Here is a 24,584-nt window from a genome sequence, read left to right on the forward strand (position 1 = left end):
GTTTGGCTCCTTGAGATCTTCCACCAAGCAGGAAGTGAGTTATAAATGCATAGCAGGAAGTCCAGCCTGCTGGGGACCTCTGGCATCTCTGGGTTTGTTTAGCCCATATCTGCTGCTGCAGCATCTAGAATCCTCCTCATCATTAATAATAGTAGTATATTCTATAGAAACATGGCTCCCAGCAGCAGATTATTAAATGCTGCCACAGAGGAAACTGGGAGCAGACCAGACACATGATGCTCCCAGTTGTGTCTCCGTTCATCTGCTGGATTTGATGCTGTAACAAAGTAGAAAGTGGACAGTCGTCAACCTGCTTCAGCTAAAAGCTGCAGATTGGCTTTGGATTCAGATTAACGTGGATCATCAGATACAACAGGAAAGGGTCTGTGGCCCAGGCTGAACCCTCAGCTCCACTGTGGTGTTTTTATTGAGCCATCAGAGAACAAGAACATTATGGGAGGAACTATTAAAGGCACCAGACCTGACGATGAGCTGCTAACAATGAGCTGCTAACGCTAACTGACCCAGAATCAGTCGACCTAATCTTGTCTTTGTACTCAGGACATTCAGCCTTAATCTGGTTCTTTCATTTAACTATGAACAGTCACTAAGGCCACCTCCATTGATGTGGTGTTTGGGGGGGCAGCATCTGCGCCTCCAGTTTGCCTCCTGCTGCAGTGTGGCCAGTTTCCACACTAGGTCTTGATCTTTTTAGTGTGAATGCTATAGGTACCATTGACGTCGACTTTTCTGGTTGTTCCATACATTTCGTTGCGCTTCTTCTCCTGCATATTTCGTGCTATTTTCAACTTTTATACTTGGTCTCCCAATGCTGGCTATATCTCTTGTGTTCATAACCTTCATACTTTTTGCAATATTCAGCTTTTTATGAATTTTTTTCGCCATGGGGGAAACGGCTCCATCCTGTGGCAGAATTCAGAATTACAATATAAAATGTCTGCGTTTCAGAGTGGATGTTTCAGGTCCTGCCTATTAATGAAAATCAATCATCCAGTTTCAGGGCTGTCATGGAGGACACAAGGCAGCGGCCATTTTGAAGTTGGGCAGTTTAACAGCTTTTATGCTGTTTAACACCTGGGAATAATTTGAACTTTTGACATTGCTTTTATTGTGCTGCATGTATCATGTTTTTTGTATTCACCGTGCTAAATGATGCCTCCAAACAAATCTTGATATCTGAGAAACCATAAAAGGTTTGGATTTCATTCACCCACCGTTTTTAAACAGAAGGAATAGAGGAACGTTTCTGTTCTTTTCAAATTTTAGGTTTTACATGTTTCTTTTTTCTTTATTTATTTTTTTTTTTTTACATTGCATGGAATATATTACTATAATGCTAGTGGTAGCCTATTTGCTATCATTATTATTTTAGCTAGTTTTAGCTTTTTAGCTAATTTTTGCTTTTACCTGGGTTTTCACACTGCATGGACTTACATTTCTGCAAGTCTTCAGCAATGTGCTTTAAATGCTTATGACATTTTCATCAAAGCCTTCAGCATTGAGCATTAAATATTCACACTTGCATTTTCATAGGAAATGCACACTTTCTAGTTGAACTATGTTCTTTAAGCAGTTCCTCTTATTCCTTTTTTACGTCTTTTTGATTCTTTATATAAACTATTTATTTGGGCTGACATTGTTTTTCTTTTGTTGTATTAGGTTCAAGGTTGTCACATTTATTAATGTGCCTTGGTAATGTAATGTTTATCAGAAAGATTAGTGGAGCTGCTAATAGAAAATTAGCTTGATAGCAACCTGGAACAGTCCAGTTCAAGGAAACTGAGTTTAAACTTTAAATGAGTTGATTCTCATGGTTGGCTCTTTATATTTCTGAGGTGTTTTTGGCTTCAAAACGTTGTGTTTGATAACGTTTGATAACAATAATTAAAACTTCCAAATGTTTGATATTGTCAAGCAAAATGTTTTTACGTCAGGCTACATAGCTGCAACTTCAATGAGCTGCTCTATGCTGTAGTTGGAGATATGTTGTTTGCTCCTGAGCAGAATCATTTTGTGGCTAAAACAAACATTATTTTTACATCAACTTCCAAGTTACGTGAAACTTCTGTTAAAATCATTTGAAGGCTCAGAATCAGTCCATTACTGGTACTAATCCACATTCTCAGGGGAGAAAGACTCACCTCGTATAAATTAACCTTTTAGCTATTGTACTAATGCTTAAGAGAAATTTATTTATCTAATTTATTTAATACAATTTATTTAATCAAAGAAAATCATGAAAATGTGTGTAAGGCTGCACCGATTGCAGTTTTCTGACCGATTCCTGGTTACTGATATTTGAAAAGCCTGACTTGTCGATTTTGATTTTGGCCAACATGATTTTTTTTTGTCTGAAATGTTGCTAAATATGGCAAGAAAGTCACTGAGTTGCAACAGTGGGGTGAATATTGTTAACTGTAAACGTTCAGACCTGATCTGGTCAGTCAAACCTCTCAGAGCAAAAGAGGACAGAGGCTGATTTATAAACCTTTGCTGACAAAGATAAGATGAGGGGATAAGATGGGCTTCATATGTAAATATCAGCCAATCATGATTCAAAAAAATTAAGAAAATCGGCTCCCAGAAATCAACTGGTCCATAAATCAGTTGGCCAATAAATGTATCCTATATAGAGACTGATTTGCATTAAGACTTGCTGCTGATAAAAATATATTGGAAGTAATTAAATGTCTACCTGAACTTGGTGCCAAACATCTGATCAATGTAATTACCTCTTTTTATTGTGAAGGTACTCACTTTGGGTTTTACAATTATCATTTAATTGTCTGGACTATTTCTTTTGTTACTTTATATTTTGCTATTTGTGCAGTTTTAGAAATATAAACCATTCAAACTCTCACTAACAAAAATTGCAGAGCATTCAGTTGAACAAAAACAATTAGCAATTTTTGTTTGTGAGAGTTTGAATGGTTTATATTTCTAAAACTGCACAAACAGCAAAATATAAAGTAAAAAAAAAGAAATAGTCCAAAGGATGAAGGAAGTAGTTAAAGACCAAAAACATCCAGAATCAACTTTAAGAAAGAAGAAGAAACAGGAGGACAATAGTGCTGAATCAGCATTCACACAATGAAAACATCTGGACTCACCGAGCCTTTCTGCAGTTCCTCACAGCTGGAACCAGTCTCAGTCGTCCATCATCTGATGTGTTGTACTTCTCCAGGTCCAACTCATCCAGAACCTCTGACATCTGCAGCATGAAGGCCAGAGCTGAACAGTCAGTCACTGAGAGATGCTTCCCTGAATCCAGCAGCCGTTGGATCTCCTGAGTAAATGAGACGTCGTTCATCTCCATCAGACAGTAGAAGATGTTGATGCTTCTGCCAGCAGAGATTCTATCAGTGTTCATCTCCTTCAGGTTGGTGATGATTCTCTGGATGGTTTCTGGACGGTTCTCTGTCTGACCCAGCAGATCCTCTAAGAGTCTCTGGTTGGACTCCACAGTGAGACCATGAAGGAAGCGGACAAACAGGTCCAGGTGGCCATTTTTACTGCTGAGACATTTCTCCATGACTTTCTTCATGAACTCACCCAAAGAAATGAAAAAATAATATTTTCCCAGCAAACTCTTGATCATTTTTGTTTTCCTCCAGCTGGTGAAGCAGTGGAGCATGTAGACGGCAGCCAGAAACTCCTGGATGCTCAGATGAACAAAGGAGTAGACGGAGATGTTCCGCCTTCCTCTTTCCCTTTTAAACATCTGAGTGAAAACTCCTGAGAACAACGCAGCATCTTTGATGTTGATGCCGCAACGTTTGAGGTCTTTGTCATAGAAGATCAGGTTTCCCTTCAGCAGCTGATCAAAAGCCAGACTTCCTAGAGACTCAATCAGCTTCCTGTTCTCTGGATCTTCAGCTTTTCCACTATACTTGTCCTCCTTAACTGTGAGTTGAACCAGCAGGAACTCTATGTACATCTCAGTCAGGGTCTTGGGCAGCTCTCCTCCCTCTCTGGTCTTCATCACATCCTCCAGAACTTTAGCAGTGATCCAGCAGAAAACTGGGATGTGACACATGATGTGGAGGGTTCGTGACACCTTGATGTGGGAGATGATCCTGCTGGCCTTCTCTCCATCGTCTCTGAATCTCTTCCTGAAGTACTCCTCCTTCTGGGGGTCAGCGAACCCTCTGATCTCTGTTACCATGCCAACACACTGAGCAGGGATCTGATTGGCTGCTGCAGGTCGTGTGGTTATCCAGAGGAGAGCAGAGGGAAGCAGGTTCCCCCTGATGAGGTTTGTCAGCAGAACATCCACTGAGCTGGACTCTGTAGCATCAGTCAGGATCACATTATCATCAAAGTCCAGAGGAAGTCGACTCTCATCCAGACCATCAAAGATGAACAGAACCTGGAAACTTTCAAAGCTGCTGATTCCTTTGGTTTTAGAAAATAATTTATGAATAAGTCCTAATAAGCTGAACTTTTCTTCTTTCAGTACATTCAGCTCTTTGAAAGTGAATGGAAATATGAATTCAATGTCTTGGTGGGTTTTGCCTTCAGCCCAGTCCAGAGTGAACTTCTGTGTTAACAGTGTTTTCCCAATGCCAGCCACTCCCATGGTCATCATTGTTCTGATTGGTTGATTTCTTCCAGGTGGGACTTTAAAGATGTCTTCTCTTCTGATTGCTGTTTCTTGTTTCCTGCATGCTGTTTCAATCTGTCTGACCTCATGTTCCTGGTTGACCTCTCTAGTTAACCCCTCTGTGATGTGGAGCTCTGTGTAGATCTGGTTCAGAACAGTTTCACTTCCATATTCAGCGATGCCTTCATAGAGACCTTGGAATTTCATTTTCAGATACTCTTTAAGCTCCTGTTGACACCGAATATCAAAATCTGAAAACAAAGAACACACAAGAGGAAATACTTCAGCTAAATATCAGGAATAAAATAATTTTTAATGTTGTCAGAAGACGTTTATACGGAGCCCTCCAGGGGACATTGGGAAATTTTTTTCTTTTGCGTTCCCCCACAATAATCTACTGATCAGTTCATGCGGCATAACTGATTACTGTAAGCCTTTCTTACGGTGGCCGCTGTACTTTCTGCTTTAATACAATGTTATTTAAGGTTGTTCCATGAATGTTAATATCTCTTTGTGAAATATCTGGCGTTTTATATCTTTTTCTTTAGTACAGAAAGGCACAACAAACCTATAATATAAACAGAAACTTTCTGTAAGTAGGAAAGAAATAAAAATACATCCAAACTATTTGGACTATTTCTGAGTTATTATCACAGGTAATAAGTCATCTGCTCTGTTCTTCGCAGGAGGACGCACTTTCTCTGTCTCCCTGTCCTCCATATCTTCCCTGCTCAGCGTCTGTGTCCTGTGTTTTCAGAGTCTCTTTCTGAATAGCTTACAAAGTTGCAAATTATGGATCTGGTCAGCTGGTCTTTCAATGCAATTGATACCATTTTTTCCACTTGGAAACCCGGCAAAGGGGAACCCTTGTGTCCCGACGGGACATTCTTCGCTGGATTTGGATTCTACATGGAAGTGGAAGACTGTGTCTGACGATGCTGTCAGTTGAGGACATTGAAGATCTGTACATGATTGGATTTATGATAACAGACTTTCTGCTTGTTGGAGTTGGTTGAAACCTGGCTTATCGGAAATTTTGGAAGATACTGGCGGCAGTTTTGGCAACTTTGAGGCTGCCGGGTGCAGTTGATGGGATCTGCAGAGCGATCAACACTCAGACTGAGATGATACGGGAGCTGAGCCGCAGACTGGGTGCGATCCTGGAACAGGACCGTGGCCGAGCAGCAGATCTCGGACTCAGAGTGAATATGGTGTGACCTTGGAGAACGTTGTTCGCTTGGATCAGGCGATAGACCCTAAATTCGGCTGTTTGGATTTGCCACTGAGAACCACCTGCAAGACTTTCAAGGAAGGCATTAAATGAATGTCAGCCTAACCTAACCAAATTGTTGCTATCAGAATCTGGCTCCCTGGGCTGGCCTTAGCTGGCCAGCTATCCTCCCCTGGTTGTTATGTCTAAAGAAGGCTCTTTTCTGCTGTCCCCCTCCTCTCTGGACATCTGTGGCCCTGAACTGTTTACGCTGTGTGTGAACCCGACGCTATATTCACAGACAATCACGGACAAATGATTGTCTGTGCTTCAGTTAGGGTTAATGGTCTGACACACACATTACTCACGTGAGACCCATTTGCACATCATACCTCCTCCTTGTACCCGGCTTGCTTTGTCTACAGTATATGTGTTTATATGTGCTTAAGTGCCGAGGTTTTTTCTTCATCTCAAGCTCTGCCCTGCAAAGAGCAGAGTGTGAGACAGGCTGTTTTTCCTCTCCTTACCTTACCGGATGTTTTTTCTTATTTTTTCTATTTCCTCCTGCAAGGGCGGTGCCTGTTGGGCTGCGAGGCCTCAGCCAACTATCCCCTCATCCCATTCCCCCCCTCGTGTTGTTGCATCACGAGACGCAACAACAAAGACAACAAAACTGCAATTTTGTTGTCTTTCTGACAATGACAATAAATTCTTCTGATTCTGATAGTTTCGATTGTGTCTCTGTTGTGATCGTCTGAATGGTTTAAAGGGCTGCTGTGAGTGCCGTTCCATCTGAGGCTTAACAGACATAAACATACCTTAAATAAATCGATTTTCAATCAGTTTTTGCACCAAAGAGTTAATAATAATAAACAAAATTTCTCTGAGGCTCTCTAAGAGCCATATGAATGAAATAAGTAATTATTTATATGACAGGAGCACAAGGCTTTGACACTTGAGTGGTGGGTGTGTTGATGTGGGCGTGACGTCATCAAGTATGAATGGGAAGGTTACTGGGAGGAAGCGGGTGATCGGGGTAGTCAGTCCTCGCAAAATTTGGAGCAAGATAGTCACAATGGAATAAATCGATAATTATGACAGAACAAAGAAAAGGTTTGGAGTTGATTGAGACACGGACAGATGAGATTCCCCTAGTTAACCCAGTGCGGCCCTCTACCACCTGTCGTGTATTATAATAATAAAACGTGTTTATTATTATTAACTCTTTGGGGCAAAAAAAAACCTGATTGAAAGTAGATTTATTTACTGCATGATTATGTCTGTTAAGGCTCTGACACTGAACGGCACTGACAGCAGCCCTTTAAACCATTCAGACAAACACAACACAGACACAATCAGATGACTGATTACCCCGATAATAACTCAGTAATAGTCCAAATAGTTTGGATGTATTTTTATTTCTTTCCTACTTACAGAAAGTTTCTGTTTATGTCATAGGTTTGTTGTGCCTTTCTATCCTAAAGAAAAAGATATAAAACGTCAGATATTTCACAACGAGATATTAACATTCATGGAAAAACCTCACATAACCTTGTATTAAAGCAGAAAGTATGGCGGCCACCAAAAGAAAGTCTTACAGTATCAATTATGCCGCATGAACTGATCAGTAGATTATTGAGAGGGAACGCAAAAGAAAAAAATTCCCCTTATCCTCTCGAGGGCTCAGTAGTTTGCATTTACAAATGAATGAAGTAAAAATTCAACAAAACAGAAAAAAATCAACAGAAAAAAACATTTATTCGCATCTAAAGAAGAAAGTTATTCCAACATCAGTCCAAAGACAAAGGGACAAAATTTGAGACTCAGTTTCTTGAGCTCACAGAGGTGACGGATAATAGAAAATTCAATTAATCAGACATGTTTCCCCCAGAGTGACCTCTGACCTTTGAGCTTCAGAGATCTATCCAAGTCAGTGTTTGTCAACCCTGGTCCTCAGGCCCCCCTGTCCTGCATGTTTTAGGTGTTTCCCTTCTGCCACACACCTGAATTGTATCTCTGGGTGATTAACAGGCTTCTGCAGTACTTGATGGTCCTGCAATCATTTGAATCATGTTCTGGAATAGAGGCACATCTAAAACATGCAGAGCAGGGGGGCGGTGAGGACCAGGGTTGAGAAACACTGATCTAATTGTTTAACTTGAAGTTGCATTTTTTTAGTATTGTTTGCAAGCTGGAAACAAAGAACCAAACTGGCCACCTTATTAGGTACACCTGTCCAGTTACATGTTAATGGTTGAAGGTGATTGGAAGGCAGCAGGAGCTGAGATGAAATCTTGTTACAGCCAAACCACAACACATGGAACCATGAAAGGATCTGAGATTAGTTGCAATAATAAACTTTGTCTGAGAAATATTTATTCAGATGTGAAAACAAAATCTGACTTAAAATCTGAATAGTTCTATTTACATTTTGTGGAACAGGAAATTACACTCATGTTTTTGTCTGAGGTTTTTTTGTCATTTCTTTAAGTAATTCTTGGTGCAGCGCCCCCCACTGACGATTAGGGAAGCATGTTTTTCAACTAGTTTGGATTGTTTGACTCAGTGCAATGTGAATGAGAAATGCAGCAGCTGAAAATGTAACAAATGTTGCAATTTTGGTCCCAATAAAATGAGTTTAGTGGACTATCATGTGTGGAAAAAAGCATTAAGATCAAAGATTTACAAATGTCCTATTGCATATTTTCTTACCCTCCTCTGATTTTCTATCTAGCCTTTTGGCTTTGAACGTATTAATCGTCTGTCCTGTAACAAAGCTGACACCACTGACCAACTTTCTATGGTTGCATATGTTCATCACTTATGGGAAGATTTACATCATGGCTATCTAAATATATTCCAGATTTTAATTTGTCGCTCTGAAAAACAGGAAGCAATAAAGAGAGAAATGATGCAGCTGTGCTCAAAGTTCTGTCGGAGCAAACATGAAAGACCAAACTACATAATATTAGCTATTTTTCATTTGGATTTAAAAGAAATAAAGTTCATGTGTAGTTATTTGTTTACATATTTTGCCTGCATTGCCTAAATTCATAAAGTTGCACAATTAAAAAAAATAATAATAAAGTGCCAGAATTTATTTGTATTTAATTGTATAGAAGAATAATCAGCTGATCTGAGTCTTTATTATTATGTTTGGGCCAACAATTAATTTCACAAAGGCAAACTGAAATATTTGGGTTTATTTTAGTCCATCACAACGAGAACCTTGAGGTTCTCCATTGCTGACTGTCACTGAAAACATCAGAGGAGAGTTAACTACAGCTGCTGCTCATTTAATAGTAAATCTACAGAAACATTCATTTTATCTCTGTTGGGTACACAAGCTGCACAACATTATATTGTGGAGCGTCATTCCAGGTGAAAACGATCCCATCATAATCCAAGTTTACCCATCAAATTTTAAACTTAACATGTCACAATAATTGCATATTCAATTGCTGGAAGAAGAATCCATATTGTGTCATCAAACATCAAGCAGATTAATATATTTAACTTTTTCTCTGCTACAAGTTTTGAAATCAGAAAATATTTGAAAGGGACAAATTTATTTATCATTTACAGTTGACTCAAAGAAAGAAGAGGCTGTAAAAGCAGCTTTAATGAACTGTGTGTCTCACCTGGACCAAAGGAGTCAGAGGACAAACCCAGCTGGTTGGACAGAGTCGGATCTATGAGATGAAGACGTTTGATCATCAATCTGCAGGCTCTGTGTCCTTTCTTCATCACAGCATCTATGGTGTTGCGGGCCTTGTCTGCTCTGATTGGGTTCTTCTGCAGTATTTCCTCTATCTCCATGTAATTAAAGACACAATCTGATAGAAGGTCATCAAGGAGCTGTTTCAGGATTTCCTCAGAAACTCTCTCCACAAACTTAACTCGAACATCTGAAAGTTTTTTCTCTGTAGGCAGAAACAGAAACAAGATTCATTCAAACTGATGTCTGAGAGAAAAACTTGATGAAGATCAACTATTCATGTTGCTCCATCCAGAGATTCAGTCTGTTGATCAGCTCTTCAGGTCTAAACCTGTTGTTGTTTCTGCCTCATATCTGAGTGACGACCACTGATTCTGTTTTGTAATACTTCATTTCTGCTTATGATCACTTACCGAAATCCTGCTGGACTTCCTGCTCTGCCATCTTTTATCTGGAAAACATGAAGATTCTTAATGTTTTTATTTCATAAACACTTTAATTTGCTCTTAAGAAGTTGGAAAGGAACATAAACATACCAGATTAAACATGGAAAAATCTAATTTAAAAACAGACTTACACCCAACCAGACAAACATACTATGAAAGCTGTAATATGTGTTATATAAACTGACTACATAAAAACATTTAAATCTGAGACAATTTATCACGCTTTACTTCATTAGGGATTCTAAGTGCAGTAAGCTCTCACTAGTCTAGCCCCTTAAAACTCTTTGTACGTGACACATTTCTTAAAAGAAAGAAGCCTTGAATCCACCGTTTATGTTTACTGTAAGTCTTTATGGGACTTAATAAAAAGGAAATAAAAACGATTTGTTTCAAAACAAATAAAGTGACGGTCAAAAGATTGTGTAACTCTCAAGATGCCAGACTTCTACAATGAGCAAGTGCTTCGATCCTTTATTAACCAATTAGTCAAAAAGTCAATCAAAAGGCACCACGCAATCAGCTTAAACAAGTTATAATTACAAATAGAGTAACAAATGAAAAACATCATACTGTATGAAGTCTCTAAAATGTATATATGGCTCCTAGAGGGACAATGTTTCTTTAAGTATCAGTGCAGACTGTCAATCATTCTAGGATCTGATTTCCTTCAGGCTGAAATGAAAATATCTAAATCCTGCTTCTTGTTATCTGACTGTAATATGTTGCTCCTATCACTAGGTGGCAGCATCAGCTGCAGAAAGCTCCTCCTGTTTAGCATCTTTATGATCCTGGATCTCTGAAGTGACATAGCTTCATACAGTCACTGCAGTACTCCAAGTCAGTGTCAAAACTGCGCAGTCTTTTATGCACGAGGCCCCTGGTCCCTGATATCATAACTAAAGCTGTTCATCTGGATCTTCTGTCACTTTGGACCAAAACGCCCACAGTGTTTATTTAAGGTTTTTTTTTTTTTTTTGCACTAGTTGCTTTTATTTGACAATCATCCAACAGGAAGTGGACAGAGAGGAGGACAGACAAAGGACGTGAGGACAGTCCAACTCAGGACTGCAGTGGTCTATACAGTCTCTAGGGGGCGCCACTGTAACCGCTTCACCATCCGAACCCTATTGTGGTAAACTTTAGTTTATAGTTCCACTTTGGTAAATAATTTATATTTTTATAGAATTTTAACTGTCTGACAAACTCACCTAGTTCATCTTGGAAAAATCAGTTTAGTGACGTGATTGAGACGAGAGACTAGGATGGAAAAGTTACTACAGAGTAAAGAGTCAACTAGTTGCTGCAACATCCAGTTCAGAGACAATCTGAGTCGTTGCTCCTCACATTGTTGCTGGTTTTTGTTTTCATTTTCATCATTTTTCATTCAAACTGATTTACTGACCAACATCCTTCATGTTTAACTTTAAATTAATATGGAAGAAATTTAAGTTACTTTTGATCAAACACTGAAGATCAACCAGTTAATATCATTTATATTTTATTTCTATAGTTTCACATGAACCAGATAGAAACTGGTTTCTTACTTTCTGTCTGAGGGTCCAGGTTCAGTACTGAACTCTGGAGGTTCTGGTCTGGACCGGTCTCTCCTCACAGACGGACAGATCCATGGTCTTCCATCTTCTGACTGAATTCATGGATCTTCATTTTGTCTCCCAGCCCGACTCTCTGCTCCTCAAACTGAGCAGGAAAACAATTAAAATGTTCAGGAAACGGATTTAATGTCAAATAGAACCTGAGACAGAATTTGTTTTCCTCTAATCCTCGTCTTCATGACTGGATCTAACTGGTTAATCCTCCAGAATCAGCAGCAGCTACTGGTTCTGGTAACTGGTGACGGAGCATTAAATTTTCCTCCTTATGGTTTTGCTCATATTTTCTCCCAGAAAGAGTGAAGCTGGTCTCCATGTTGGATCCAGTTCAATATGGACCTGATTCACCAGAACCGCTGCTTTGTCTTCCTGTTTGCCTGCAGAACCACTGGGTTTGGTTCTGATTCTTCACTCTGGTGTGGACTGGGATGATGGGCTCAACCGGAGCAGCAGGTGATGCAGAAAACCCGGTTGGGACCTGGAGATGTGGTTAAACTCCACATTCCACAACTTCCAGTCAGATTTCTACTGCTCTATTTTGCAGAGCTTAGCAGGTAAAATACAGTAGGAAATCCAGCAAAACAGAAAAAAATACAGAAGTTGTGAAAATCTTTAAATCCTTGAATCACATTTAATTATCTTACCTAAAACTGTGGTTGAGTGAACTTTTTAAATGCAAGCAGACGGAGGGAGAGAGGCCCACACCACATAGAAATCCCTTTCCTGGGTTCATCCATTCAGTCTTTGAGTAAATTACTTGGCAAAAATCCAATTTCCCCCAGTGGACAAATGTAGCCCCAAAAACCAAATAAAAAAAATTCTTCAACTTGTTCTTGACAAAACCTGAGAAAGTTCTTGGCTCCAACAAAAAGAAACCCTCAGTGTGAAACAGCAGCCTGGAGAGTAAATCCAGATTGTGAAGCTGTTGGCTGGTGGTTCATCAGGGCTGCAGTTCTTCTCTCCAAACCCTGAAGGTCGTCACCATCTCTTCTCCATGTGAACACAAAGACTGTACCGAGACAGAACCCCGAACATCAGCCAGTGGTTCTGCTTTATGCTGCTTTGCCTACGTAGCTTTTCCCATGAACTGATAAAGTCACCCCTCTTTACTGGAAGATTCCTCTTTTTGCTGTTGAAATTGTTGTGAAAGATTCTTCACTGTCCACAATAATTTCCTCTTTTCTCACATTTCTGTTCTGTTCCTCATCTTAGTGATTAATATGTTTTAGACATTTGAAATCAAAACATCATTTAAATAACAAAGAATTACTTTGTACATCACATTTCTTCCTAATTATTGATATCATTGTTCAATATTAATTCATTATATTTGAAGCATTAACTAGTTATCAAAAATCATCTGACTGCTAACAATTATAACTTGTCAGTTATATAATCAGTACAGTTTAGATCAACTGTCCATTATAACATTTCCATGTTTATGACTTCTTATGATTAAACATAGAAAAATATTAAAACATATTTCATAAGACAAAACAGTTTAGCACCTTTGGTGTTGGTACTAAAGTCTCATCCTGTTGGTTTTAGATGTTTCCTTGTGTTACCAGTTTTAGGTGAATTTCTAAAAGCCTAATCATGATCTGGTTCTACCAACTAGTCTTTGTCTTAAGGGGTCTAGAGATAAATGTCCCTGTTAATCTGTCAGTCTTATGTCTCATCACTGCAAATAAATCTAGATATTAACAACCTGCTGCCTCTACTTCTGTAAACTTCAGTCTTTCACTGTTAAGAATGAATCATCAACATGTAATAAATCTTATAATCCTAGATTATTTATTTCATATCAGGAATTTTTTTTTTTGTTTTTGTTTTATTAAAACCATCTAATTGTCAAATCTGGTTTTATTCCTCATACCTTTCTTCCATCATCCTAACATCAAGTATCGTCATAACACATTTATAATGTCTAAATCAGTGGTTCTTAACCTTTTTTGAGTTATCAAACCCACCAGTTTCATATGCGCATTCACTGAACCCCTCTTTCGTGATAAAATATTATTTTTTTCCCTCCCAAATTCAAGACATATGGGTGACCCAACTAGAGCCTAGTTGGGTCACCCCAAGATCACTAAGTCTTCTTAAAAGGTGGAGTCTCTGAGACAGTTCTTCAAAATATACTCGGTGTTTTTAGCAAAGTTGAGTTGACTGTCCAGGAACGACCCAAGGTATTTAAAATTTGCCACAGTTTCAACAGGTTGGCAATCGAGAGAAACTGGAACCACTTTAAGGTCTTGTTTAGATCATTTAATTAGCTCTACATTCTTAAAGAGAATGAAAAATGTATAATAAATAATAAAGACTTTGCGGTATTCTGATTTAGTAATGTAATTATATTAGTTGTGTTACCACCCCCACGCCACTAGAGGCAGTACCAACCCCGAAATGATGCGACTAAGGAGCAGATTTAGAAGTACACCGAAAGCTACGGTGAGCTTTGCTGAAGTAATTAAAGACACAAGTTCAAATCCACGCTGAGTGGAGCTCCTTCAATCACGGCTCCTCCGCAGCTCTGATTGGCTCAGCAATGTAACCTGATCCTCTGCAGCAAGTGATGGCAAAGCGGGGCGTCATCACGACTTTACACAGTGTCTCTTTACCTCCGCGGCAGAGGCTCCGCCGAACCCCTGAGACCGACTCACCGAACCACTGGGGTTCGATCGAACCCAGGTTAAGAACCACTGATCTAGATTATATGTAGAGGTAGCATTGATGTTTGGTTCTGCTGGGTACCAACTCATGAAGGGGTAAAAGGAAATGAAAAGCCAGATAAATTAGCAAAAAGGGCATTAGAAGTGGCAATAACGATTATAATTCCTTTTGGGAAAGGGAAATAATTTATTAAGAGTAAAGAAATGGGGAAAATGAAAAAAAAAAAAAAAGAATTAAGATTGCGATAATGTCATTGTGGTTTATTTGTGGTCTCTTGCTGCCATCTGCTAGACAAATTAGAGTAAAAATAAGAGCTTTCATTTGTCTTCTGTATTTTACGGAAGAGGATTAGGGCCAAGGGGAAAAAAAAATTAGAATTCTGACTGAATTCTAATTTTTTTATTTACATTAGTTTATGCAAACAATACTGTCACACTAAATGTCCCAGTTCTGGAGAAACTCCCTTTATTCCACATAAAGATTTAAATTGATCTGAATTCATGATCCCTTTGTTCATGACTGGATCTAACTGGTTCATCCTCCAGAATCTGGTTCTGGTAACTGGTGACAAAGCTTTAAGTTTTCCTCCTGATGGTTTTGTTCATATTTTCTCCCAGAAAGAGTGAAGCTGGTCTCCATGTTGGATCCAGTTCAATATGGACCCAATCTACCAGAATCGCTGCTTTGTCTTTCTGTCTGCCTGCAGAACCACTGGGTTTGGTTCTGATTCTTCACTCTGGTGTGGACTGGGATGATGGTGACTGGAGCTGCATGCTAAGGCTAACTGGGAGCTCTGGGCTCAGCTGGAGTAGCAGGTGATGCAGCAGCTCTGCAGAAAACCCAGTTAGGACCAGAAGATCCTCCTGATGGATCAGAACATGCACTGGTCTGCGTACACAGTAAAAACCTCTGGAAATTTTTTACATTGTTTTAAAAAAAATAATCAAGTTTGATAGTATTTCAAAATAAATCAATTAAATAATTTAAATAAGACCGTCAGTCTGCTGATTTATTTTCCCGCATTTTAAAGAACAATGTCTCTAAATAATCTGACTCAGATTTTAAATTACTTTTCAATTTGTGGAACCTTGTTTTGTATTTTCTCAGAGACACTATGAAGCATCTCAGTTTGTAATTCAATTAATGTTGGATTATTAGGATGAGAAAAGCTTCAAGTTTGGTTAATTTCTCTGAATAAATGGCATTTGTACTATTTTTCCTACTTTGTAAGATTTGGCTGAAATATGAAGTTTCCAATCAAATTTTGTATCTTAAAAATTCCCAGTTATTTTCTCATCTATAACTGAATGATCAGCTTTAATTTCTTTAATATATATTTTTAATCCTAGAGTAATATTTCTGGTTGTCTAATAAGTCTGCATTAACAAACAGCCTTTATGTCTTTTTACTGGCTCCTATTATTAAGCTTATGAAGCGTTGGTTAGAAAGCAGAGCTTTAGAGTTTGCAGGTTTTGTGATGCATGTTGAAAGGTCATTACTTATTACCTTTTACTTAATTAACATGATTCTGAAGTTTTGCTGCTTGAGTAAAATGTCTGGCTCCTCAAACCACTGAGAAACTTCACTGGATGAAGAACAAACATGTTTTAACCAGAAACACAGCAGAAAAGACCTGCAGCCCCCGACCCGTTTTGTCGTTAAAGTACCAAAATTTACACATAACTATATTTTTATCTGTCTGATGACAGAACTATAAAATATTAAATCAGAACCTATGATCGCTTCATCAGTACTTGAGAATTATTTTTCAACTTTCTTCTGTTTTCCTTAAAGCAGAAGTTATTTCTTGATTCTTCTACTGAAGTGAAAATGCGTTGAAGTCGTACATCTCTGAATAAAGTACAGCTTTGGGTCTCACACACCTCTGTGTCTGAATAATTGCTTTCTGGATCAATAATTTATCAAAAACGGAGCCATAAGATAAAGCAGAATAAATACTTTCCTGTCTGAAAGGTGGCAACTCTGGTTGTAAAGGACAACATGTTGCTAAGATATTTGCTTTAGTTGCCATCAACAGGTCAACAGACAGCAGGATGTTTTAGTCCAGCGTTAGCCCTGACTGTTGCAGCGTGTGTGTGAACTAGCTGGCTGCTTTTTCTGCATAGTGCGGCAGGTTTTTATGTGGTTCTTTTGTCCTGGGCAGGTGAGCTGAAGTCTGCTGGGTGATTTTGAGCTACTAAACTGTTTTTCTCCATTCTGTTCAGAATAAACACACCACCAGATTGACTGAAGTCAAACTCTGAGCCTCTTCATTTCCACAATGTAGAACTTTATTGTTAGTCTGGGTGAAGCAACGCCGAGCCCGGCAACACAAACAGACATTTTAACTTCAAACCAGTTCTGGAAATAAACTGATCAACATCCCTCAGCAGCAACATTTCAAACTCTGCTTAGATTTTCAGTGAAGAGCTCTACCTGGTGGCGCCACCTGGTGGCTGAACAGGAAACAACATCAACAGTTTTCTCCATTTCCTGCCAGTGGCAGCAGGTCCGTCATATGAAACACCAGGGAACATTTTCCAACCATCCAGAACTCAGAACCACCAACAGGATCTAAATGTTCCCAACGTGGAGCTGGAAGCAGCTCAGGAACACAAAGAGTCAAGAACAACAGACCAACTGGGACATCAGCCCAGATCCTGGAGCACAGATTAAGGGTTAATCCCATTTTCTAATCTGGATTAGCAGGACGTTAATGCCTCCATCACCAACTGTGAATCAAACTATTTTAGAATGGCAGCAACAATCAAGTTTAGTCTGACGCTCTTTTCTTTCATTGTTAGAACAGGAAATGGGATTCAGCCCCTTCAAACTAAGAGCTTAGAGCTGCATGAACAAAAACTCAAGAGATGTCCTCCACGAGAACATCTTGTGTCTTAACAACCATTGTAATGTCTCCTTGAAGACCTCTGACTGATCTGAAGCTGGTTCTATTTGTCTTTCTTCTAGAACCAGCTGACCCAGTTATGCTGTTAGCTACAGAGCTAACTGAGGCTAACTAAACACACCATAAACAGGGAAACCCAAAAACATCTGGATATGAGAAGCCATGTTAGCAACAGCTTAGAGCTTCTTGATGAGTCACTGAACTGCTCCCTGTCTGAAGGGCAAAGGTCAGGGGCATTAACACTAGAACACCATGAACTGCTGAGCTTCAGGTTGTCTTCACTGAGCTCAGATCTGGAACTTTTAAGGTTTTTCTTTGCTGACTTTTTTCTCAGAACCGTTTGGTTCTCCTCCATCACTGGGCTGAGAAGTGGCTCCATCTGTGCTGCTCTGCTTCTAAAGCAACAAACACACAGAAGACAGAGCAAGTCAGGGTTCCTGCAATGTTTTACAACCATGGCACCAGGCTCTGATTAAAACTCTAAGCTAAGAAGAACTTCTACTCTTAACAGTTTCAGATTAAGGAGTTAAACTAATCCTCAGAAAAGGGTTTTGTAACTTAGAACCAGCCAGATCTTCACCAACCTCACAGTGACCCCTCCTGGCTGCTGGCTCCCTGCTGTGGATCTTCTGGTGTACCTTCAGATTACTTCCCCATTTGAAACTCTTCCCACACTGCTCACAGCTGTAGGGTCTCTCTTCAGAGTGGATCCTCCGGTGGGATTTGAGGCTCCAAGTTTGACGGAAGGCTTTCCCACACTGCTCACATTTGAATGGTTCAACACCAGCATGAACATATTGATGAGCCACTAAAGATGCCTTCGTGATGAAGAGTCTCCCGCACAGATCACAGCAGTATGGTGTCCCTCCTCTGTGAATGACCTGATGTGCTTTTAGCTGATTCCTCTCAGAGAAGGTTCCCCCACATGTGTCACAGGGGAACCTTCCTTCATTGTGGATGAGGCTATGTATCTTTAAGTTTCCTTGTATTCTGAAAGATTTCCCACACTCCCCACACAAAAACGGTTTAACTCCAGTGTGAACCCTCTGATGGTTTCTGAGAATGTTTCTGGTGGTGAAAGTTTTCCCACACTGGTCGCAGCTGAAGCATTTCTCCCGAACATGAGAGGATTGATGAACTTTTAATCGGTGTCTTGTTGTGAAACACTTTCCACATTCTTCACAGCTGTGAGGTTTAATTCCAGCGTGGTCGAGCTGATGTTCTCTGAAAACAGGCTTTTGAGCAAAACCCTTTCCACACTCAGCACAGACATATGGTTTCTGATCACTGTGGATGGGGAGATGTAATCTTAAGGAGGCATGGTATGTAAAACATCTTCCACACTGGTCACACTCGTAGGGTTTTAATCCACTGTGAAGGTTTCGATGTTCTACGAGGTGAGGACGGTTTGCAAAGCTTTTCCCACACTCTTCACAGGAGTATCGCCGTTGTTTGGTATGTCTGAGTTTGTGAGCATTCAGGTTTGATAAACTTCTGAAAATCTTTCCACACTCTTCACAGCAGTACTGTTTCGCTGGTTTTCCTGAGTGGGTGCGCTTATGGAGGTAGTAGCTTTCCATCCAGCTGAATGTTTTTCCACACTGGTCACAAGTGAAAGGTCTTTCTCCAGTGTGGACGACACCGTGAGCTTTGAGTCGTTTCTCTGTGCGGAAACTTTTTCCACACTCACTGCAGCTGAATGAATCATTCCCATGGTGGATCCGTTCATGAGTCTTTAGGTCCCATCTGAATCTAAAAGACTTTGAACATCTCTCACAGGTGAATGGCTTAACCCCTCTGTGGGACAGCTTGTGTGCTTTTAGGTCTGTGGGACAGATGAAAGCTTCCCCACACCTCTCACAGCAGTATGGCTTCTCCTCAGAGTGACTACTCTGCTGCATTCTGACGATTTTGCAGGGGAGATTTCCAGACCAGTCACAGATGTTTAACGTGGATGTTTGTTTTTCTCCAGACGTTTTACAGTTTCTTTGATGTTCCTACAGAGGCAGAGAGACGATGAAACACATGAGTGGATCCAGTCAGTGGCACCGTTTCTCCCAGAGTATGAGATGCATGGCAGGTCACCAGGCGAAGCTTTGTTTATGTTATTTAAAGGTGCCATGGCGGCAGGACATCGCACTGCAACTGGAGGGTTGCTGATTCGATTTCCGCTCTGTCCCCCTCTATCGTCATGTTCTTGTGTCTTGCCCAAGAACAAACGTAATGAACTTTATTTAGAAAGAGATAACGTACAGCTCAAACATTAATATAATTTTTTTTGTGTTTGCCTTTTTAAGGACTCTATAGTTGAGGTCTAAGCAATGTTCAATAATGTATTCCAGTAAGACATCATTACCTAGTCATATTTTCAAACTTACAGTAAACTTTTAGCATTTTTAACTCAAACACGCAGTGGACAGGAATTAACTCTAAGAAAGGTGGAGATGAATTGCACATCACAAGCTGCAACGTACGAGAGAAAAATGATCAGCGAACACTGATCACATACTTTTTCAATGAGAATGATTGGTGATTGATTGATAGGAACATCACTAGTTAGATAGTATACATATCTACTAAAATGAAGTATATGCTAATTAACATTTGATTGATCTGCTTCTATACATAAAAGTTGTTTTAAATCTCAACATCACCATCATTCATACATGCATATTGACATTATGTAGCTATTATTTCTTTAAACTAACCTAAACTAAACTTTTCTCTCATCAATCTATTTTAATAACTTTTTTTATATTATAAAGTTGCTCTGCTCAACAGTCTCTTCTTCTTATATTTATATAATTTTATCGTAATGTGAATCTGCACTGAACTCTGACTTGCTGCTATTACACCTGAGTTTCTCCTCTGTGGAACAACTTAAAATATTTCTATTCTATTCTGAACACCATCTGTAGTTAGCCCCCACTAGCCTAGCAAGCTAACTTAGCTGCCAGCTCAGATACTTTCTGCTTCCAGTTGTTCAGGAACTTTTTCTGAAGCAGTTTTCCACCAGAAGGATCAACATCATTGATCATCAGTTTCAGGTAAAAAGATGGATTTTAATTGTTTGTCATAAATATCAACTAAACAGGATCTAAGCTTCTGCTAGCATGCTAATCTATCGGGCGCTAACTAGCTAGTGATTCCACAGCAGCTGGATGCATAGCTGCTGTTTCTGAAGTTCATTTCTCCAAAACCTCACAGCTTCTCTCCACAGGCTCATATGTCCATAGCACTAGCGTTAGCATGGCGGTTACCTTTAGACAAGTTCAGCTCACAAACTGAGACGTTCTGCTATGAAGCTGGAAGATTTCTCTGAGCCAGCAGAGATATTTTCCTTTTCTGGTTGGATTGAAGCTGTTGAGCTGCAGCAGTAGATTCAGTCTGACTAAATGGAGCTTCTTCTTCTGCATACAGTAGCACTACTGCCCCCTACTGGTCTGGAGAATGGGAAAGAACAGAAACAGCACAATAGTGAAATCAACTATGAATACAAGAAGCAGTTTATTTATTTATTTTAACATCAAATTTTATTTAAATATTTTACTGATGAATAAATATTACACCTGTGCATTCTTGCTTTAATCTAAACTATAAACACAAACAGGGAAAGAAAATTGCGAGTTATGTCTGACACCTTGTGGCCAAGATCTGCAACTACGCCACAAATACATATAAAAAAAAAGCAGAATAAAAACACCAAAATAGGAAGAGATTATATTTAGTTTAATTGTGCTTTAAAAAAAGAAACATATGGTTTCCATATTTGTCTTGTATTTTGATTCATCCTGCATTTGAAGCTCCTCATCAGAGAGTTAACAGGTTGTTTGTTTTCTTTAAATGTGAGACTAATGGTACTTTTATTTTATTTTGAAAACCAATGTTGTGCTGCTCAGCCAGTGGAGTTTGCTTTATTAGAGATGCCAGCCAGCTAATTTAAAGTTCACTGCTTAGAGGCGAATAAAACGGATGAACTGAAAGGTGAAGAAAAAGCCTTAAGGTTCAGTTTCACAGCTTCAGGATTCAGGACAGAAATCACAGTTTATACAGGAAGTTATTATTATAATTCCACACATTACACACAAACACAAAGATTCATACATGTTCAGGAATATGTTTCTGTAATTCTTACTGCCCTCTGGTGGTGAACTATCGTAACTACAGATATTCGTCATATTAATCAGATAGTTTATCTTTTTTGTTCTAATTTTCACTTTTAACAAGTCAAGAAAAACCTTACATTAATGTGGTAAATAATAGTGACTAAGTGAAGAGGAAACTAAATTTACTTCAGTAAAAATCGTCCCATAAGGATTAACTGTGCTCCACAGCGCCTGTTTAACCAGGAACGATACTATTTTCAACACATGCATGTAGCATCTTCATTAGCAATGTTCATGTAGCATAAGAGCAGCTAAGTATCTGCTAACACAGTTCCGTCACCTTTAAACAAAGATTAACTGCTCCAAAACACAATATTTTAAAAGAACAGTAATTGAACCATCACTTATTATATTTAAAATACACTTACTGAACACAAAAAAATAAAACTTCATACCTTCTCCCATGGAATCCAAACAGAAAGAGCGCGACGGAGAGCGGGAAAACCTTCAGAGATTATAATGGTATGATCCGCTAAACTTGTCTTTTTAAACCCCGATCTGACACTCAGAACAACAATCCACGAATTTAAAATGTTCAACAGTAAAGATGATAATTCGCAATTACATTCATAACACACTAAATTCGAATAAAACTCATAATTTCCAAAACAAGAAGTTACCCGCTGTTTTGCAATGGATCTGTCGTCCTTTGGGGGAGGGGAAGAGGGAGGGAGCAATATTTCATCATTTGAAATATTAAATCAACCTCTTGTTTCTCCAGAGATTCAGGTTGCAGATCCTGATATTGCAGATGGAAAATGTGATTCTATCTCAATACAGCAGCTAAAAGTGCAGCACTATAATTTTTAATTCATTGTTAAAGTACATGTGTGAAGGTATAAAAAAAAATCCACCACTAAATATTAACAAAAGACATTTTGTTAATATTGTCTTAAGTTTGTAATAAAGACTTTTTAACTCATAAAAGAAAACTCCGGTGTGAAACTCTTTACAGGACGTTTTTTCTGGTCAGTCAGACTGAATAAAATCCTGCAGTGACTCTTATTTAACGACAGTAATCAAGCTTACTTGATCTGACTTTATAAAAGTGAATAAACACGAAATCCAGTTGAATTTGCCTGAAAAATGTCTGCAGTCATGATAGTTTGTAGTTGGTGATATTTTTATCTGATTAATGTCATTTACATGACTTTGATAACTTACCTAAGGCCAGGTTCAGATGTTTCCTTGCTCTTAGTTGGAAAACTCATGTCATTGGTTTTAATTAAGCTCATCAAATCTTTTCTGATTTGATGAGCTTAGTTGATTCAGTAAGAACTGAATCAACCATAATAAATCTGATAAATTTCAAACTTTTTACTAAATAGTTTCGAGTGATTACAGCCATATTAACTTAATCCTGTGAATAATAATATTTAAATATTTCGTACTTGTATGCTATTAGAGATGGAGATTCATTATTAAAATAATTCAGACCACAAGATAAACAACTACTTAGAAATAGTAATAATTATAATTTTGAGACTCAAAATCTGGAAAAAGTATAAATATTAAGAAAAACACATTTATTAGTGATAATATTCAATGAGCTGAGATCAGACAATAAGCAGGATAAAACCACCCGTAGAACAATTAATAAAGTTAAAAAGTTAGTGAAGCTTTAAAAAAAAATAGACAACTGTCGTAAACAGAAGATTGTTTAATTCTTTGGATTTGATTTTGCTAGAGACTCGCTATCTATCGCCCTCTTGTGGTTACACACTGTAACTACACACAAATTATTTTTACGAGTTTAATCATGAATCAAATCAATGCTGCTGTTCAGCATCAGAGTTTAGATCTGCAGCTGCTGATAATCAGTTTTTGTGTAAACCAAGCTGCTGCTGGAGTCCGTTAGCATCGCTAGCTCCGCTCAGAGTCTCTGTCGGCTGTTTTCAACTCTGTGGAGCTGCTTGTAGTTCACACTGACAGAGGAAACATTAAAGTGAACCCAGAAGAAGTATCTGCCTTCATTTATCCCAGTGGTCCTCAACCTTTTTATTACCGCGGACCGGTCAAGACTTTGAAATTTTGTTGCGACCCGGGGGGAGGGGGTGGGGGTGAACCGTCAGATAAGGCTTCTAAATGTTGGTGTTGCTAAAGCCTGAATACACATGTACCCAATTCGGGTTGTCTTGGCCCTTTTTATCCCAGTCAGGTTTTCCCTGACTGGGAACGAGAACAGAACTTGTTGAATGTGACAGGTAGCCAATCAGAAGCTCTCAAGCTCTACTCATATCCTCTTGACCACTGCCCAAACGCTCTCTGACTCTGGTCGCTATGGTAACGTTTAGATATCCCTTCAAAATAAGACACAGATGCGCCACAAAAACGAACATTTTACTTTCGTGAAAATTTTAACTCACAGGAGCCCTGAGCTTGTTTCTCTGCAACGAGATGGTCCCATCAGGGAGTGATGAGACACAATGACACCCAAAGTGTTGCTCATATCCACAGCCTGCTGGGTCTCTACGTGGCGAAGCAGTTTGAAGCTTCATTGCCTCATTAGCAGCCGGTCGCCACATGTTACACAGAGCGGCTTAATGTTTGACTCACCTACCGGCCTGGGATAAATCCATCCTCCTGTCTTTTCTCTGGCCCTTTTCCCCTTTGCAAAGAAACTTTTCAAAGACATCTGATCTGTTTCTTACTCATTTTGCTGCTTGTGGCTCAATGTTGGCGCGCAAGTAACAGAGAATCCGATTAAAGGATTTTCAAAATAAAAGATGCTCCAGACTCAAATAATACATAAAACATAAAACGGAAATATTTAATTATTTCTTCCGCGGCCCGGTACCAATTGAGGACCATTGATTTATCCCATTGGGGACCAGTTAGCCCGCTGGTCTGAAGTTGGAAACCAGATAGCTACAGCGCTACAGACTCGCTTCATTCAGAGCAGCGAGATCTTACGGTTAGATAACCGCAATCAAGGAGTGTGGCTCGTAGCTCCGTGTTTATGCCCTCTGGTGGCCTAATGTGGTAATTAAAATTACAATGAAACTAGAAAAAAATATACATATGCTTCCTGTGAGATCTTTCAAAATAAAACACCGGAAAGTATAATAGTACATTCATAGTTTGAAGCAACTTAAACTATGAAGTTGGAGGAAAAACAACAACATTGATTAATTAAGTGGTTTCCATGTGTTTTATTTAAACACCTTCAGGATGAATAACAAAACAAACCTTAATTAGAAGCTTTAAAAGGCTCAGATCAACTTCACAGGAT

The 24,584-nt window shown here is 39.0% G+C and overlaps 2 protein-coding genes across 10 annotated transcripts in view; both read right to left on the minus strand.

Annotated features, from left to right (window-relative positions):
* The window catches only part of LOC103155609 (NACHT, LRR and PYD domains-containing protein 12-like), a 204,212-nt gene that overhangs the window by 111,603 nt on the left and 68,025 nt on the right, over nucleotides 1-24,584 (minus strand). The window contains exons 1-4 of one of the 7 annotated variants that reach the window (XM_016663696.1): nucleotides 12,253-12,760; nucleotides 9,966-10,003; nucleotides 9,476-9,757; nucleotides 3,132-4,875 (exon numbers count right to left, since the gene is read on the minus strand). The exons of 5 other annotated variants lie outside the window; for them this stretch is intronic. In XM_016663696.1, the coding sequence (XP_016519182.1) occupies nucleotides 3,132-4,875; nucleotides 9,476-9,757; nucleotides 9,966-9,996 (2,057 nt within the window). In that variant the 5' untranslated portion in view covers nucleotides 9,997-10,003; nucleotides 12,253-12,760. Of the gene's footprint in view, nucleotides 1-3,131; nucleotides 4,876-9,475; nucleotides 9,758-9,965; nucleotides 10,004-11,542; nucleotides 11,564-12,252; nucleotides 12,761-24,584 lie in introns of those variants that run through there. One more of the 7 variants, XM_016663697.1, reaches the window with a different exon arrangement.
* Nucleotides 16,548-22,007, minus strand: LOC103155624 (zinc finger protein 160-like). 3 transcript variants are annotated; one of them, XM_007577368.2, is made up of 4 exons: nucleotides 21,973-22,007; nucleotides 20,447-20,629; nucleotides 17,771-19,183; nucleotides 16,548-17,581 (listed from the first exon to the last, which is right to left on the minus strand). In XM_007577368.2, the coding sequence occupies exons 3-4, from the start codon at nucleotides 19,085-19,087 to the stop codon at nucleotides 17,489-17,491; spliced, it is 1,410 nt and encodes a 469-aa protein (XP_007577430.1). In that variant the 5' UTR covers nucleotides 19,088-19,183; nucleotides 20,447-20,629; nucleotides 21,973-22,007; the 3' UTR covers nucleotides 16,548-17,488. The 3 variants fall into 3 exon arrangements, with proteins under 3 accessions (XP_007577430.1, XP_016519196.1, XP_007577428.1); XM_016663710.1 differs by lacking the exon at nucleotides 21,973-22,007 and adding an exon at nucleotides 21,721-21,831; XM_007577366.2 differs by lacking the exon at nucleotides 21,973-22,007 and adding an exon at nucleotides 21,748-21,828.

Source organism: Poecilia formosa, unplaced genomic scaffold (assembly GCF_000485575.1).
Source record: "Poecilia formosa unplaced genomic scaffold, Poecilia_formosa-5.1.2 Scaffold438, whole genome shotgun sequence".
Classification (NCBI taxonomy): Eukaryota; Metazoa; Chordata; class Actinopteri; order Cyprinodontiformes; family Poeciliidae; genus Poecilia; species Poecilia formosa.

What these genes read in the sequence shown, in the direction of transcription:
- LOC103155624 (XM_007577368.2), bottom strand. Translation starts at nt 19,087, where the DNA reads ATGCAGCAGAGTAGTCACTCTGAGGAGAAGCCATACTGCTGTGAGAGG. An exon ending in CCAGGAGGGGTCACTGTGAG is followed by an intron (nt 17,582 to 17,770) that starts GTTGGTGAAGAT and finishes TTGTTGCTTTAG; the next exon opens with AAGCAGAGCAGCACAGATGG.